The following is a 17,505-nucleotide window of genomic DNA, read 5'->3' on the forward strand; positions in this document are numbered from 1 at the left end:
TTGGGTCACCAGTATGGTATATGTAAATTTAAATCATATCCCCTCTCAAGCGTCTCTTCTCCAGAGAGAATAAGTTCAGTGCTCATAACCTTTCTTCATCACTAATATCCTCCAGACATTTTATTAGTTTTGTTGCCCTTCTCTGTACTCTCTCCATTTCCAGTGCATCCTTCCTCAGGACTGGTTCCCAGAAATGGACGGCATACTCCAGGTGCGACTGGACCAGAGTCTTGTAGAGCGGGAGAATTATCGTTTTATCTCTGGAGTTGATCCCCTTTTTAATGCCAATATTCTGTTTGCTTTGTTAGCAGCAGCTTGGTATTGCATGCCATTGCTGAGCCGATTATCTACTAGGACCCCCAGGTCCTTTTCCATCCTAGATTCCCCCAGAGGTTCTCCCACCAGTGTATAGATTCCATTCATATTTTTGCCACCCAAATGCATTATTTTACATTTTTCCACATTAAACCAAATTTTCCATGTAGTTGCCCACCCCATTAATTTGTTCAAATCTTCTTGCAAGGTGTTTGTATTGCTGCCTTTATGTGAAATCCCTGGTGTTCCTGCCAGTTTCTCAGCTATCCTATTAAAAACTGACCACGCTAAGCAGGAGAACACACCGTGGTCAGTTCTCTAGCTATGCTGGGAACTCATGTTCTTCTCCACTGATCAGACTTGTCCTGACACACCCTTGCTGCACAGCCATTCACCGGGAAGCTCAGTGTGCTGTTGCTTCTCTTCCCCCTAGCTCTTATGCAGCTGAGAACAGAGGGAATGTGATCACTTATAAAAAAGGGAAAAAAATATTTATAATGTATTTTTTATCTATACACAGATGTTTTGCCTTTCATTTCTATTTGAAATGAAATGGGATGCTTTACAAGGTGATGGTTTACAATCACTTTAAGGGAGGGTTATAGCCCCTGTCAGTTTTTTTCCATCTGTTTAGGGGAGATTTCCCTTAATTTCCTGTCCCATATCCAAAGTGGGAAGTGAAAGAAAATGATAGCCATGAGCCCTTCAACATCTATTTATTTATAGTTATTTATTATTTTATATTTTATTATAAATAAAGATTTTGTTTTTCAAACTTTATCATAACCGAGATGTCTACTAGACTCCTGTTGGGACAGATTTAAGTGAGTTATTCCTAAGAATTACAGGCCTACAATATAAAATGCCAAATTTCCATGCAAAATAATTGTACCGCTTTCAGTATCAAAAATCTGAAATAATCTACCGCCAGGGAGGGTTAAACAAATTTCAGGCACAAACAAACCCTTCCTTTATTCCTATCCTTTTTATACAAACTGCAGTCTGCATTTGTGAATGCACATTTTATATACAGTGCCTTGAAAAAGTATTCATACCCCTTGAAATTTTCCACACTGTGTCATGTTACAACCAAAACGTAAATGTATTTTATTGAGATTTTATATGATAGACCAACATAAAGTGGTACATAATTGTAAAGTGGAAGGAAAATGATAAATGATTTTAAAAATGTTTTACAGATAAATATCTGAAAAGTACGGCATGCATTTGTATTGAGCCCCTTTACTCTGATACCCCTAGCTAAAATCTAGTGGAACCAATTGCCTTCATAAGTCATCTAAATAGTACATTTAGTAAAATTTAATTGTGTGTAATTTAATCTCAATATAAGTACAGCTGTTTTGTAAAGCCCTCAGATGTTTGTTAGAGATCCTTAGATAACAAATGGCATCATGAAGGCCAAGGAACACACCAGACAGTTCAGGGATAAAGTTGTGGAGAAATTTAAAGCAGGGTTAGGTTATAAAAAAAAATTCCAAACTTTGAATAACTAATGGAGCACTGCTCAATCCATGATCTGAAAATTGAAAGAGTATGGCACAACCGCAAACCTACCAGGACATGGCTGTTCACCTAAACTGACAGGCCGGGCAAGAAGAGCATTAATCGGAGCAGCAGCCAAGAGGCCCATGGTAACTCTGGAGGAGCTCCAGAGATTGACATCCCAGGTGGGAGAATCTGTCCACAGGACAACTATAAGTCATGCACTCCACAAATCTGACCTTTATGGAAGAGTGGCAAGAAGAAAGCCATTGTTGAAAGAAAGCCATAAGAAGTCCCATTTGCAGTGTACGAGAAGCCATGTGGGGGACACAGCAAACATGTGGAAGAAGTTGCTCTGGTCAGATGAGACCAAAATTTTACTTTTTGGCCTAAAAGCAAAACGCTATGTGTGGCAGAAAACTAACACTGCACATCACCTTAAACACACCATCCCCACCGTGAGGCATGGTGGTGGCAGCATCATGTTGTGGGGATACTTTTTTTCAACAGGAACGGGGAAGCTGGTCAGAGTTGATAGGAAGATGGATGGAGCCAAATACAGGACAATCTTAGAAGAAAACCAGTTATGCCGCGTACACACGACCAGACTTTTCAACATCAAAAGTCTGACGGAATGATTCCGGCAGACTATTCGAACGTGTGTGGGCTGCAGCAGACTTTTGATTTGCAAAAGTCTGACAGACTTTAGAAATGGAACATGTTTCAAATTTTTCCGACAGAACTCTGCTGGACCCAGAAATTCGCCCGTGTGTGTGCTAGTCTGACGGACTAAAACCGACGCTAGGGCAGCTATTGGCTACTGGCTATGAACTTCCTTATTCTAGTCCAGTCATACGTCATCACGTTCGAATCCGTCGGACTTTGGTGTGATTGTGTGTGGCCAAGTCCGTTCATTCGGAAAGTCCGTCAGAACTCTGTCAGAACTCCGTCAGAACTCCGTCGAAAGTCTGCCGGACTTAAGTCCTGTCGTGTGTACGCGGCATTAGAGTCTGCAAAAGACTTGAGACTGAGGTGGATCTAAATCCAATTGAGAATCTGTGGCAAGACTTCAAAATTGCTGTTCACAGACACTCTCCATCCAATCTGACAGAGCTTGAGCTATTTTGAAAAGAATGGGCAAGAAATTCATATTTCTAGATGTGTAAAGCTGGCAGAGACATCCCCAAAAAGACTTGCAGCTGTAATTGCAGAGAAAGGTGGTTCTACAAAGTATTGACTCAGGGGGGCTGAATACAAATGCACGCCACACTTTTCACATATTTATTTGAAAACATTTATAATTTTCCTTCCACTTCACAATTATGTGCTACTTTGTGTTGGTCCATCACATAAAATCCCAATAAAATACATTTACGTTTTTGGTTGGAGAATTTCAAGGGACATGAATACATGTTCAAGGCACTGTAAGTACTACCATATTTTACTCCTTTAGAAGTTGTTTTTATATTTTTTGTATTCTTATTTCCTCACAACCCAGCCGGTAATAAGTCTAAAGATCAGGTCAATGTCACTTTGCCTTAGGGTGATGTTGTGTCTCTTGGAATGCAAACTTCAGGGGGGTGGTTTAGTTAAAGTGTGACTAATCCAAAAATATTTAACTGCTTCCCGCCGGGCCTATAGCAGAACGACGACCAAGCAGGAGCTCTTCCATCCTGGGTGGACATCATATGATGTCCTCCCAGTCATGCGCCTCCTGCGCCCTTTGGGCCACACTGCAGTGTGATCTGTCACCCTCCAGACACAGCGGATGACAGATAATTGTACCAGGCTGGAACCGGGACCACATGATCTCTGTGGCCAATCACATGGCTGTTGTACACAATGAATGGCTTTCATCCATAGCCAATCATTGAGGGATTTTCTAAAACTGGAGCATGCAAAATATGGTGCAGCTTTGCATAGAAACCAATCAGCTTCTAGGTTTTATTGTCAAGCTGAAGTTAGAAGCTGATTGGCTACAATGCACAGCTGCCTCTTAAAGCCCCGTACACATGAGCGGACTTTTCAACATCCAAAGTCTGACGGAATGATTCCGGCAGACTATTCGATCGTGTGTGGGCTGCAACGGACTTTTGATTCGCAAAAGTCTGACAGACTTTAGAAATGGAACATGCTTCAAATTTTTCCGCCAGAACTCTGCCGGACCCAGTTCCTACCGAAAAATTTGCTCGTGTGTATGCTATTCCGACGGACTAAAACCGACGCTAGGGCAGCTATTGGCTACTGGCTATGAACTTCCTTATTCGAGTCCAGTCGTACGTCATCACGTTCGAATCCGTCGGAGTTTGGTGTGATTGTGTGTGGCCAAGTCCGCTCATTCGGAAAGTCCGTCAGAACTCTGTCAGAACTCCGGCAGAACTCCGGCAGAACTCCTTCGGAAGTCTGTCGGACATAAGTCTGGTCGTGTGTACGCGGCATAACTAAATACCTTAGACTGTCTACTTGGGGAGTATTTGTACTGTCCTGGCATTTTAGTGTCCCAAGAAATGAGACAGGCCATCTGTACATCAGGACTGATCAATTTTCATATATATATATATATATATATATATATATATATATATATATACACACCATATATACACCATAGTTTGTAGCCTCTAGAACTTTCACACAGACTAAATAATATACACTGATTTTAGTTATTTTACCAAAGAAATATAGCAGAATACATTTTGGCCCAAATTTATGAAGAAAGATTAGGTATTTGCAAATTTTTATAACAGAAACGTTTTTTATAAACAAAAACATGTACCAAAAATATTTGGTATTTTTTCTCTAATATAGCAAAAAATAAAAACCCAGCAAAAGAAAACTCTGTCTCGAAAAAATTATACATATATTTCATATGGTCACAGTGTTGCATGACTGAGTAATTGTCATTCAAAGTGTAACAGCACTGAAATCTGAGAATTGGCCTGGGCGGGAAGGGGGTAAAAATGTCCAGTACTGAAGTGGTTAAACCTGCATGCTATAAAAATCTACTCAGAATGTATCGGCAACAATAGAATAATGTATTTTACATAGATTTTGTATTATGGGAATTTGCCACCATTGAGTTAGCCAAATTTATTAGATCCCTCTTTGCATCCTTTGGGTAGGTAACCTGAAGGTCCATGGAAAGCACTTCCAGTTCAGGCACCTAAACCATATGGCCAAATCACAGCGTTGTGATTTATTTCAAAACCATAGGCACTAAAATGATGTTCGACCTCACGCTGCAGCTAAAACAGCCTTCGCTCTTTTAGAAAGACCTTGCACAAGATTTTGGAAACTGCCTATTCAGCCAAGAACGCATTTAAGAGGTCATGTACTGTTATTGGATGAGAAGACCTGACTTACAATCAGCTTTCCAATTCATCTCAAAGACCATGGTTGAGGCCAGCACTTTGTGCGGGCCAATAGAGTTCCTCCCAAACTCATCTAACCATGTCTTTATGGAGCTGGCTTTGTGCATAGGGGGACAGTCATGCTGGAATAGAAAGGGTCCTTTTCTAGACAAGGATGAAGGTGCACAATTATCTAAAGTTTCTTTCTATGCTGTAACAAAAAAGAGTGTCTAAACCTAAAAACAAAAATGGAATATATTGCAGTTTACCAATCCTTGAATGTAATGGCTGCCGTTTTTTTCTTTTTCTAGGCTCTTTTTTCTTTATTTTCATCTGGTGAAACATTTTCTGTCTTTGGGCTTGTTTACACTTGTGGTTGGAAAGGGTGGTTAAACAGGCAGTTAAACCACTTTTTTACCACCCCAACTGCTCCCCATTAAGCTGTCTCACATTTTAAGAAGTTACAGCAACAGTTTTTTTTTTACATAAATCAAAGGCTCATTCACACTGTGTACAGTAATTTTTGGTGTTTTGCCACCTGGCAGCCAACCAAAATTCTAATATTACTGACAGGGCTGTACACATCAGTTGCATTCAGGGCTGTGGCAATTTTAACTTGGGCTGCAGCGTTTGATAGAAGAGCCCGAGAGAGCTCCGGAAGGCAGATGGATGTCCCTTCCCGCTGTTTGTAAAAGAAATCCAGCAGCTAGTTAGCCGTTAGGATTGCTTTTATGAAGCCCATCGCCGGCTCTAAAAAATGGTACAGAGATTATGCCTGCAAGCATCATCCCGGTATTACTACTTGAAGTCCAGTGACATACGGTTACATCATTGGTCAGTAATACCCATTTAATGTGAAAGGTGCAATGTGAAATATAAAGTGTAGGGCACATTATGGTGGGAACAGGGCGCATTGCATCAACTGTGGGTATAGGATAGTGTATATGTAGTTTTCGATTTGCATGTGTTTTTTTATTTTTTTATTGTTGGACTTGTATCTTTTTCAAACAGATTATGTTACTATATATATATATATATGAGGGCAGGGCAAATTACATGGCAACAGGGTGCATTGAGTGTGTGCAAGGCACATTACACGGGAACAGGGCCCATTATGTGGGAATAGGACACATTACATGGGAACAGGGTCCATTACGTGAGAGCAGGGCCCACTACATGAGAGCAGGGCCCATTACGTGAGAGCAGGGCCTATTATGTGAGAGCAGGGCCCACTACATGAGAGCAGGGCCCATTACGTGAGAGCAGGGCCCATTACACGAGAGCAGGGCCCATTACGTGAGACAGGGCCCATTACGTGAGAGCAGGGCCCATTACATGAGAGCAGGGCCCATTACGCGAGAGCAGGGCTCATTACATGAGAGCAGGGCCCATTACGTGAGAGCAGGGCCCATTACATGAGAGCAGGGCCCATTACATGAGAGCAGGGCCCATTACATGAGAGCATGGCACATTATGTAAGAGCAGGGCACATTACATTAGAGCAGAGCACAAAATGTGCGTGCGGGGCACATTATATGAGAGCAGGGCCCATTACATGAGGGCAGGGCACATTACATGGGAGCAGGGCACAAAATGTGAGTGTGGGGAACATTACATGAGAGCAGGGCACATTACATAAGGGCAGGGCACATTACATGGGAGCGGGCACAAAATGTGAGTGTGGAGCACGTTATATGAGAACAGGGCACATTATATGAGGGCAGGGCACATTACTTGGGATCTGGAGGATTATGGGGCACGCAGCAAGGCTCATTACATTGGGCACACAGCAGAGTACATTATGGGGCACACAGCAGGGCACATTACAGTACCAATTTCCTTCATATGCAGAACATGGCAAGGAAGCGGCTGTGGCACGCTGTTCCCCGCCAGCCTCTCCTCCCTTCTTGAACATCCCAAGTGATGGCACCTAGGATGGACAGGAGGGGAGGAGGGGCCAGTGGGGAACAGTGGAGAAACTCCTTGCTTGCCTACACTGCTCTGCATACGGGGGATGTGATCTACCCATCAGTTACCTGTGATTGACAGGTAGATTGCGGCAAAACCCCTGGAGACCTCTAACAGAACCCTAGTATTCTGCAGAACCCTGGTTGAGAAACCCTGACCTAGAGACTGATTTATCAGTTCTGGATAGGATGACTCTTTATAATAAATGATCAATTCTTTTACATTACTTGAAAAAATGTCATGATGTTTAGCCAACATTGTAACAGGCACTCCCCGTAGTCCAGCTTATTTTTCAAACTGTACAATGGATCATTTCACAATATCTTAGATCAATGGATTTACCTTATGTTGTGATATACTATATAATAAAAGGGGAGACAACAGAGAGATAATAATTTAGCTGGGAGTGTGCACAGTACACAATTCATTAAAGGTCATGACTGTGTACTGTATTTAATTATTACAACATTCCAAACCCTGAACACTTCTACAACCCTCAGAAACTCCAGTCAGAGACATTAGGCTTTTGGAAAGACAAGGCCCAGACCAATTGTGACTTAAAATGTAAAGTATGCTATAATAAAAAATTGGGTTTTAATAACTGTGGTCCGATTTATTAAATGTGACTGTTTTAAACTTTAATCAAAAAAAACTGCACGAAAAGAAGAGTAATACCTACCTGTCCCACCATCTGTTCCTCGGATCTTTGCTCTGTTCAGGAGCTAGCAATACAACCTCCGGGCAGAATCTTCACATCCGACATTTCCAAGTGTGTTGTAGGCCTTCATCCCTCACCATGTGTTGTGGCTCTACTCAATAGATACAAACCATAGATAGACAGAGGGGAGCACTGGGCCAACACCTGAATAACGACTCCAAGATAATTGTTGGTTGAAAATAATTAATATAAAAAACAGCCAATGCATTTTAACTCCCCCTTGGATGGAATCGGAGAAAACAGTGACTTCCTAGATCTATACAGGTACTCAGAAAAGAAAAGAAAAAATCTCCACATCTAACATTTATCTATCAAAAACATTAGGCATCCCAGACTTATCCTCTGACCAATCAGAACTGTACCTTCAATGCAAACTATTTTCCAAGTATAACTTGTAAAGCGAGGGCTTTCTTACTTGCTGATATAGAAACTTCCAAAATGAGACCAAGCGTGTTCATTTGAGATTTGCTGACCTTTTTATTCATTTTTCCATGAATATACATGCACACACATATATTTATATACGTTTTCAATTCTAATACATTAATTAATAATAAATGTACTATTATCTTCTAATGGTTGGAATGAATGCTGATGGTTCTCTGCCTCAACAGCCGCAGAATGTGGGACTCTGCCAGTTTTGATTGCACCATCTTCTGAAGAACAGGAACTATGGCCACACCTGGGCTCCAGTCTGTCCCTGAATTGTACACTGCGATTCATTGACTCATGTAATGCTACCCTAACCTGGCTGAAGAATGGAAACCGAGCCCCAGAGGTGTACAAAGAACAGAGTTTCTGGTAAGAGTCTGGATTGTGGATTGTGGATGGTTTACAGAAATCACTGCCAAAATCGAAACTTTTATGCTTATATACACTTTACTAGTGAATAACCGGTGAACAAAAACTCCGCCCCAGTCCATACCTTTCTGTTTCAATAAATTTTTGATTAAACAAGCAATATATTATCCAAGTACAAATGCTTACTGTATCTTTGATTATACAAGTACATATCTTGACATGGAATACAAATAAATTAGGAGTATGAATACAACAAGTAGTCACATTTGTAAGCAGGGGTTAGTACCCCTTTTAGGGAAAGTCTTCCCCTAGGGTTATAGGAACCCCCCTTGTACATTGTCATGTTAGAAGGAGATTCACCCTTGCTAGTGCAAATAAAAAAAGTATCATAAACAGTATTCAATTATTCTTGCTGGTCAGTGAGCGTTATGCTCCTTTCATTGGTGGTTGGTAGCCAGAATGCTCCTTTTTTTGTGGTCAGTGGGAAGATTACCCCTTACATTGGTGCTCAGTGGGAAGAATACCCTTTAAATAGGTGAACAGTAAAAATTATTTCCCTTACAGTGATGCCACTTGCATTGGTTGTCAGTGGGAAGAATGCTTCTAATGCCCTGTACACACGGTCTGACTTTCCGACGGAAAATGTGCGATCGGATCTTGTTGTCGGAAAATCCGATCGTGTGTGGGCTCCATCTGACTTTTTCTGTCGGAATTTCCGGCACACAAAGTTTGAGAGCTGGATCTAAAATTTTCCAACAACAAAATCCGATCATTTAAATTCTGATCGTGTGTAGACAATTCCGACGGACAAAGTGCACACATGCTCAGAATAAATTACGAGACAAAAGCTATTGGCTACTGCCCTCTTTATAGTCCCGTCGTACGTGTTCTACGTCACCGTGTTCTGAACGATCGGATTTTCTGACAACTTTGTGCAACCGTGTGTGTACAAGACAAGTTTGGGCCAAAATCTGTTGGAAAAAATCTGATGGATTTTATCGTCGGAATGTCCGACCATGTGCACAGGGCATAATACTGGTGATCAGTGGGAAGAATTCCACTTACATTGGTTGTCAGTGGGAAGAATGCTTCTTATACTGGTGATCAGTGGGAAGAATGCCACTTATATTGGTGGTCAGTGGGAGAAATGTTTCTTAGATTGGTGGTCAGTGGGAAGAATTCTCCCTACATTAGTGATCAGTGGGAAGAATTCCCCCTACATTGGTGATCAGTGGGAAAAATGCTTCTTACATTGGTGATCAGGGGGAAAAATTACCCTTACATTGGTGATCAGTGGGAAAAATGCCCCTTACATTGGTGATCAGTGGGAAAAACGCCCCTTACATTGGTGATCAGTGGGAAAAATGCCCCTTACATTGGTGATCAGTATGAAAATACCCCTTACATTGGTGATCAGTATGAAAATGCCCCTTACATTGGTGATCAGTGGGAAAAATGCCCCTTACATTGGTGATCAGTATGAAAATACCCCTTACATTGGTGATCAGTATGAAAATACCCCTTACATTGGTGATCAGTATGAAAATGCCCCTTACATTGGTGATCAGTGGGAAAAATGTCCCTTACGTTGATGGTCAGTGGGGAAAATGCCTCCCTGAAGAAGCTATGACATCACTTTTTTTAGTGGATACTGACCAATGAGACTAGAAGAAAGGCTCTACTGGGGTGACACTGATGTTGCAGGTCAGTTACTCACTACTCAAGAAACCCCCTAGCAACATCTAAAGATAACCTAAAACTTAATGAAAACATGATTGAAAAAGTTATTTTTTTTCAAAAACTGCAGTTGGTTTATCATATGGGGTCAGTTTAGGTGCAGATATTATTTAGCCAAGTTTCTCTTTAAGCATCAAGAATTATAGAGTATAAGACCTGAATCTATGTATACACTAATTTAACTTAGTTGACTAATAAATAACCTTTCCTTCCAGGAATAGCCTCAACAGCTCTGAAAGGTTCCTTACCAGCATCTTGAATGTTAATCTCACCACAGAAGAGGATTATGGGAACTTTACTTGCCAATTGCAGACCGTTTATGCTTCATTTACTCTTCACAAATCTGGTATTTTTTTTGTGTTCTCTGGAATAATATTACAAGACTATTTACCATATTTTTTTTTTTTAATTATATTTTAAGAGAGGGGGAGGATTATAATTCTTCTTGAGTTTTTACTGATATCTAGGGCTCCAATAGGGAGATTCCTCCTCTCTTACTGTCCAGGTGACAGAAGTTTCACCGTTCAAGAAGAGTTTTAGGTCTCTCCCTAATATTATAAAATGCATTTTTATTTCCATCTGTAAACCTTTTGCAGACGTTTAACCAATAATGGTGAGACAATTGTCACTGACACAGTAAATGAGAGCAGAGCTCTCTGACGAAGCCCGGGGTAGTGGTAAAAACCCAAAATGGGTTGTAATCCTTCCCCTCCCTCTCTATCCAAAACTGGAAACTTTTGGCCAAACATACATATTAATGTGCAATTTTATTTGCTGTTTTTAATTCTGATTGGTTCAATGAGAAGTCTGATGTTCTATCATGCTTCTATTCACCTGCTAAAAAGTAAACATAGAAAAGTGACACCAGACAAAAGACTGAGTAGTCCATCAAGTCTGCCTGTTTTTTTTTTTCTTTTTTTAATACATGTTTTGTTTTTTAGGGGTTTTTTCCATAAAATTTTTTTGTGTGTAGATCTATTTTGTCCCAAGCATATTTGAAGCCATTTACTGTTGACTGTCTCTCTACCTCTGCTTGAAGTCTATTCCAAGAATCTACTACCCTTTCAGTAAAATAATGCTTTCTAATGCCCCGTACACGCGATCGGAAATTCCCCCAGCAAAAGTCCGATGTGAGCTTTTGGTCGGAAGTCCTGACCGTGTGTATGCTTCATCGGACTTTTGCTATGAGTAACCACTGATCGCGGTGGGAAACGTGTCAGCATTTTTTACCCTGTTATCTTCTTGCTGTGGATTCTTTGATTTGATTTGATGTGACCTACGTTGTTTCAATAAAAGACAGGATTTTAAGTATTTTTCCAGTGTGCGGCTATCCAGAGTTTTGTTCTGCTTACTTCATCGGACTTTTGCTGTCGGATTTCTCGCCAGCAAAAGATTGAGAGCAGGTTTTCTATTTTTCAATCAGAAAAGGGTCCTAAAGGAAATTCCAATCGGCTGTACAAATTCCAACGCACAAAATTCCTACGCATGCTCGGAAACAATTCAACGCATGCTCGGAAGCATTGAACTTCATTTTCTTGGCTCGTCGTAGTGTTGTACGTCACCGTGTTCTTGACGGTCGAAAGAAGAACTTTTGTGTGACCGTGTATATGCAAGCCAAGCTTCAGCGGAATTCTGGCAGAAAAAACATCCAAGTTTTTTCCGACGGAAAATCCGCTCATGTGTACAGGGCATTAGATTCGTTTTGAACTTTCCTCCAGTTAGTTTGAGGCAATCTCCTCGTGTTCTTGATTTTGGTTTCATATTGAAAAAACTGCCTTCCTGAACCTTATTCACCCGCCTTGATGTATTTAAAGGTTTCAATCATATCTCCCCTCTTCGTTCTTTCCTCCAAACTGTACAAATTAACCTCTTCACGACCATGCCATAGCTGGATGACAGCTACAGTGCAAGTGCGCTGTGTCGGGAGGGCTCCTATTGACGTCCTCCCGTGATTGTCCTGCTCGCCCCCTGTGGCGCACATCGGCAGTGATCTGTGATCAGGGTAAATAACCAACAACAGTAGCTCTTTACTGTGTGACCAGCTGTGCCAGTCACAGTGTCAACAGGATTTGCCAGTTATTGGCAATCTTCTCCTCACACTGACAGCGCGTGAGGAGAGGAAAACCGATGAGCAGAAATCCACACAGGAGACATCTATACTGATAATCAAGCCACTGTGCCTTGATTATCAGTGCAGCCTGAATCAGTGCCGCTTATCAGTGCTCATCTGTCCCGCCTATCAGTGCCAGTCAGCGCTGCCTATAAGTGCCCATCAGTGCTGTCTACCAGTGCTTATTTGTGCCACCTATCAGTGCTCATTTGTGCTGCCTATCAGTGCTGCCTATCACCGCTCATCTGTGCTGCCTATCAGTGCTCATCTGTGCTGCCTATCAGTGCTTATCTGTGCCACCTATCAGTGTCCATCAGTGAAAGCCTATCAGTGCTGCCTATCAATGCTCATCTGTGCTGCCCATCAGTGCCGCCTATCAGTACCCATCGGTGCTTCCTATCAGTGCTCATTTGTGCCAACTATCAGTGCTTATCTGTGCCACCTATCGGTGCTCATCTATGCCGCATATCAGTGCCCATCAGTGCTGCCTATCAACGCTCATCTGTGCTGCCTATCAGTGTCCATCAGTGCCACCTATAAGTGCTCATCTGTGCCGCCTATCAGTGACCATCAGCGCCTCCTCATCAGTGAACATCAATGAAGGAGAAAAATTACTTTTTTATAAAATTTGCAGAACCCCACCTCCCCCCCCCCCAAAAAAAAAGTAAAAATTTGGGGGCTTATTTTGTTTGTTTAGCAGAAAAAAAAACAGTGGCAATTAAATATCACCAAAAGAAAGCTCTATCTCTCTTAAAAAAAAATTACAGTACAGTATTGCATGACTGTGCAATTGTTATTTAAATTGGGAGTAAACCCGCTGATGTTTTTTTTTCAGACCTGCAAGGGAAAAGGCATAATGAGCTAGTATGCACTGTATACTAGCTCATTATGAAATACTCATTATGAAATACTTACCTTAGAACGAGGCCCCAAAATCTCGCCCGATCCACGCCGAGGGAGCTGACATGTTCCCTCGGCATGTCTTCCGGGTATTGCGGCTCCAGCGCGGCGCGCGGGAGATTTCTTTCCGGCAGGGTCCGGTGTCTGCCGGGCTTTCAGCCGTGAATCCCCTGTGCGCATGCGCCGCTGCAGTCAGCTGCTCATTTCAAGGGGAATATCTCCTAAACTGTAAAGGTTTAGGAGATATTTTTTTTACCTACAGGTTAGCCTTATTATAGGTTTACCTGTAGGTAAAAGTAAAAAAAAAGACTATACAACCGCTTTAAAGTATGACAGCGATGAAAGCTGAAAACTGGTCTGGACAGGAAGGGGGTGAAAGTGCCCAATAGGCAGGTGGTTAAGTTCCTGAAGTCAGTAAGGTCATTTAGATTATATATTTACCTTGACAATGTCTCCCGCATCACTACCCTTTTGGGGAAATTCCTAAGGAATGCAGAGGGCCAAATATAAAGACACTCCAGTCCATTTCAAGATTGTCATTTCGCAAGATTTGGGTTGCTCTGTATTTCGCAGGGAGGTGACATCAGTTTCTCCTAAGTGCAGTAAGCACAAGACACGTATAAAATCTGTTTGCTTAACAGATTTATTTTGCACTTACTTTCAACAGATGATTTTCATGATTTTAACAGGGGGAGTGGGCCCAGACATTATCAGCGGACATTGGATTTCATGCAAGGACCGTTTAATACAGGGGTGTCCAACCTGTGTCCCAATATAAAATCATAAACGTATTTGTTGATTTTTGGGAGTAATTTTTTGCAAAAATGCATTTTCACTTAGAGAATCCATGTCGCTGAAGAAATTTTTTTAAAGTGTGCCCTTACTGACCTTTTATGCCACGTACACACGATCAAACAATCGAGTGGAAAAGTCCGGCAAACTCAAGTCCGCCGGACAATCCCCTCCGGCGGACTTTTTTTACCCAAAAGTACGGCGGACTTAGAAAGTAGTTTTGCACTCCAATCTTCCCGCCGGACTTGCATTTCAGCGGACAATGCGGCCGTGCGTATGCCAGTCCGCCGTACTTTTGAAATGAACGGACCTTTCCCGCCCGGAGAAAAGTCCGCTCATTTTGAGCACGTCCCCAGGTAGGCAGGGCCCGCGAAGGATGTGTCGCTGGCCCCGCCACCTGGTATGGACTTAAAGGGGAGCCCCAACGGCAAAAAAATCGCCGTGGGGGTCCCCCCCAGGTCCACATCAGGCCCTTGGCACGCTACCCGGCCGGCCAAGAAAGGGGGGGGACGTACCAGGTCGCGTGCCCTCAACATGGGGGTGTGCTTTGGGGAAGGGGGGGCTGCGTGGCCCCCCCACGTTGATGAGGACAAGGGCCTCTTCCCGACAACCCTGGTCGTTGGTTGTCGGGGTCTGCGGGCAGGGGGCTTATCGGAATCCGGGAGCCCCCTTTAATAAGGGCCCCTGGATACCGGCCCCCCACCCTATGTGAATGAGTATGGGGTACAATGTACCCCTACACATTCACCTGTAAAATAAAGTAAAAAAAAAAACACAACACACAAGGGTTAAAATAGTTTATTGAACAGCTCCGGGGGTCTTCCATCTTCGGGGGTCTTCTCGCCGGACTCCTCCGCTATCTTCTTCTAGCTCTTTTGCTAGCGGAGGAGCCGGGCTTTCTTCCTCGCCGCCGCCCTCTTCTTCCGACTTCGGGGGTCTTGTCCCTCTCTTCGGTTCTTCTGCCGGGCCACCGCGCCTGCAGAAGTGAGCCTGATTTTGCACTTTCTAGCTTTAGTAAATAAAATACATTGTGTACTTAAAAGTGGGGTATGCCCTGTACTTGTAACATTACAGATGGTCCTCTTTAAAATTAGATCACAAATCAGTCAAGTATTGGTATTCAAATATGAAATGTTTTTCTATGAGCAAAGAGTCAAGAAGAAAACGGTCCAAAAACATGAAACCGTTGAATATCTCAGACTCTATAAAGTATTTGTCATTTTCTTTCCACAGATAAAGCAGGACACATAGCGGCTGTCCTCTTCGCACTCTGCGTCCTTGCAGTTCTTGTTGTTGGTACTATTCTATATATCAAGTGTCGCCTGAATGTACGTCTCTGGTACAGAGAGAAATATGCAGATTTGGAAATTAATGGTGAGAACCCCATTTCTTCTAAAACACTACAAAGTTTTGTGATTTCTATAGAATAAAATTAGGCCATTTGGACCCAGCCATGAGCTGGATGGTTTCTTGAATATTTTAAGAATTTGTCCATTTCTGATTTAGATGCTATTAAAAAGTTAGAATATAAATGAATGCAACATAAGAATTTTCTGGACATAATACTAAATTGAATACAGCGTTTGTAAAGTCACACTGTAACTTTACTGTTGTCCCCTCTGGATTATGCAGTTCGTGTTTTTTTTTTTCAAAATGAAATGGCTAAATACCTTTTCTCACACCCCAGCTGTGCGGTCATGTGATCCCCTCCGAACTTCCTCCTCGATCTATGCATAGCAGCAGGAGGGGGTGAGATTCCCCTGTGATGTCACCTGGCCAGCAGAGGGAAGTCATGTGAGAAAAGGTATTTAGCCTTTTCATTAAAAAAAAAAAACACTAACTGCTTAATCCGGAGGCCGGAGGGGATAAACATATTTTTGCTGCATATTGCAACTGAATAGAGGCAGGAGGGGCGGGGAGGAGAGACACTCTCGCGCTGACAGGCAGGGAGGGAGGGGGAGAGGGAGGAGACTCACAGCAGAGAGCAGGTATCATGGCTCAGCAGCCATGATTACTGTGGTCAGCACAGACAGGGGGACAGAGAAACAAGCAGGATCAACCAGGTATATTGCAACATAGGAAGGGACAAATTACATAGCACAAGCTCTCTGCTATAGATCATGCCTTAAAGAAACAGGATCTTTTTTTTTTTTTAGGGTTACAACCACTTTAAGGCTACATTTGCACATGCGATTAGCCCCGGAGTGAATGACAATGGCAGGAATTAGATATTAGATTTCTGCCACCTGTGAGCAGCTAGCTGCAACCAGTGTGCCTTGTACACTTCAATGAAGGTCAGCAGTGGCTGCAGCTATACATGGCTGCCAATGCAGCCAGCAATTACTTGATTTACTAATTGATAGCTGCTGGATGCACTTTGTGTCATTGACGTGTATAGGGCTCAGTGCCTGCAGCTAGCTGCTCACAGGTGGCAGAAACAGTTGCAGATTCCTGCCGCTGTCATTCACACAGGCGCTAGTCACGTGTGAAAATGTAGCATTAGACCCCTTTCGCACTTGGGCGGTTTTCAGGCAATTTAGTGCTGGAAATAGCCTCTGTTAAGTGCCTGAAAACCGCCCCCCATTCATTCCAGTGTGACTTTTCACACTCAGGCGGTGTGCTTGTGGGACGTTCCAAAATGTGCGGCAAACAGCATCTTTGGGGTGGGTATAGAGCGCTGTAGTTAGTTCTCCCATAATACCCTGCCCTTTGGAATGAATGGGCAGCCCTTCCGAACCGCCTAAAAAGTGATTCGGCAGCGCCGCAACACAGGAGTTTTTATCCCTCTTTTTTGGGGTTAAAAGCACCCTGCTAGCGGCCGAAAGCGCCACTTAAACAACAGTAAAGCGGCGCTAAAATGAGCGGCACTTTACTGCGGCCCCAGTGTGAAAGGGGTCTTACATAACAAAAGCAAATAATAGAAGTTCATCCTTACCGCTTTCTGAAAAACGATCTGCAGTGGATCACTTTTAAGAATGCTTTAAAGTGCTGGCTGGCTGGCTGGCTGGCACTCAGGAGGTGCTACTGCCACCTCTCGATACCTGCTTTTTTGTTTTTTACACTGGCTCGTGTTTGTGGTGCAACCCTATTGATCATCAATGGGCAAATTTGACAGGGAGTGCCATCTGTCACATTCATATTAAAAATGGCGCATCTGCAAAGCATCACAGCCATTGTGGATGTAAAGCCCTGTGAGGCTGTAATGTTAGAACTTTGGCCAGAGTTGGCATTTAACGTCACAAAAAATGCGCAAGCTTCAAATACCAGCCAGAATAAAATAAAAAGTACTATATAATTTGTGAAAATAATAC

At 42.6% G+C, this 17,505-nt stretch overlaps 1 protein-coding gene across 1 annotated transcript in view; it reads left to right on the top strand.

Moving 5' to 3' along the window:
* The window catches only part of SIGIRR (single Ig and TIR domain containing), a 44,703-nt gene that overhangs the window by 15,348 nt on the left and 11,850 nt on the right, over nt 1-17,505 (top strand). The window contains exons 3-5 of the mRNA XM_077460736.1: nt 8,469-8,655; nt 10,608-10,738; nt 15,428-15,568. Of these exons, the coding sequence (XP_077316862.1) occupies nt 8,469-8,655; nt 10,608-10,738; nt 15,428-15,568 (459 nt within the window). The remainder of the gene's footprint in view (nt 1-8,468; nt 8,656-10,607; nt 10,739-15,427; nt 15,569-17,505) is intronic.

This window comes from Lithobates pipiens, unplaced genomic scaffold (assembly GCF_037356315.1).
Source record: "Lithobates pipiens isolate NorthernLeopardFrog02 unplaced genomic scaffold, aLitPip1_a1.2 Scaffold_10, whole genome shotgun sequence".
NCBI classification, from domain to species: Eukaryota; Metazoa; Chordata; class Amphibia; order Anura; family Ranidae; genus Lithobates; species Lithobates pipiens.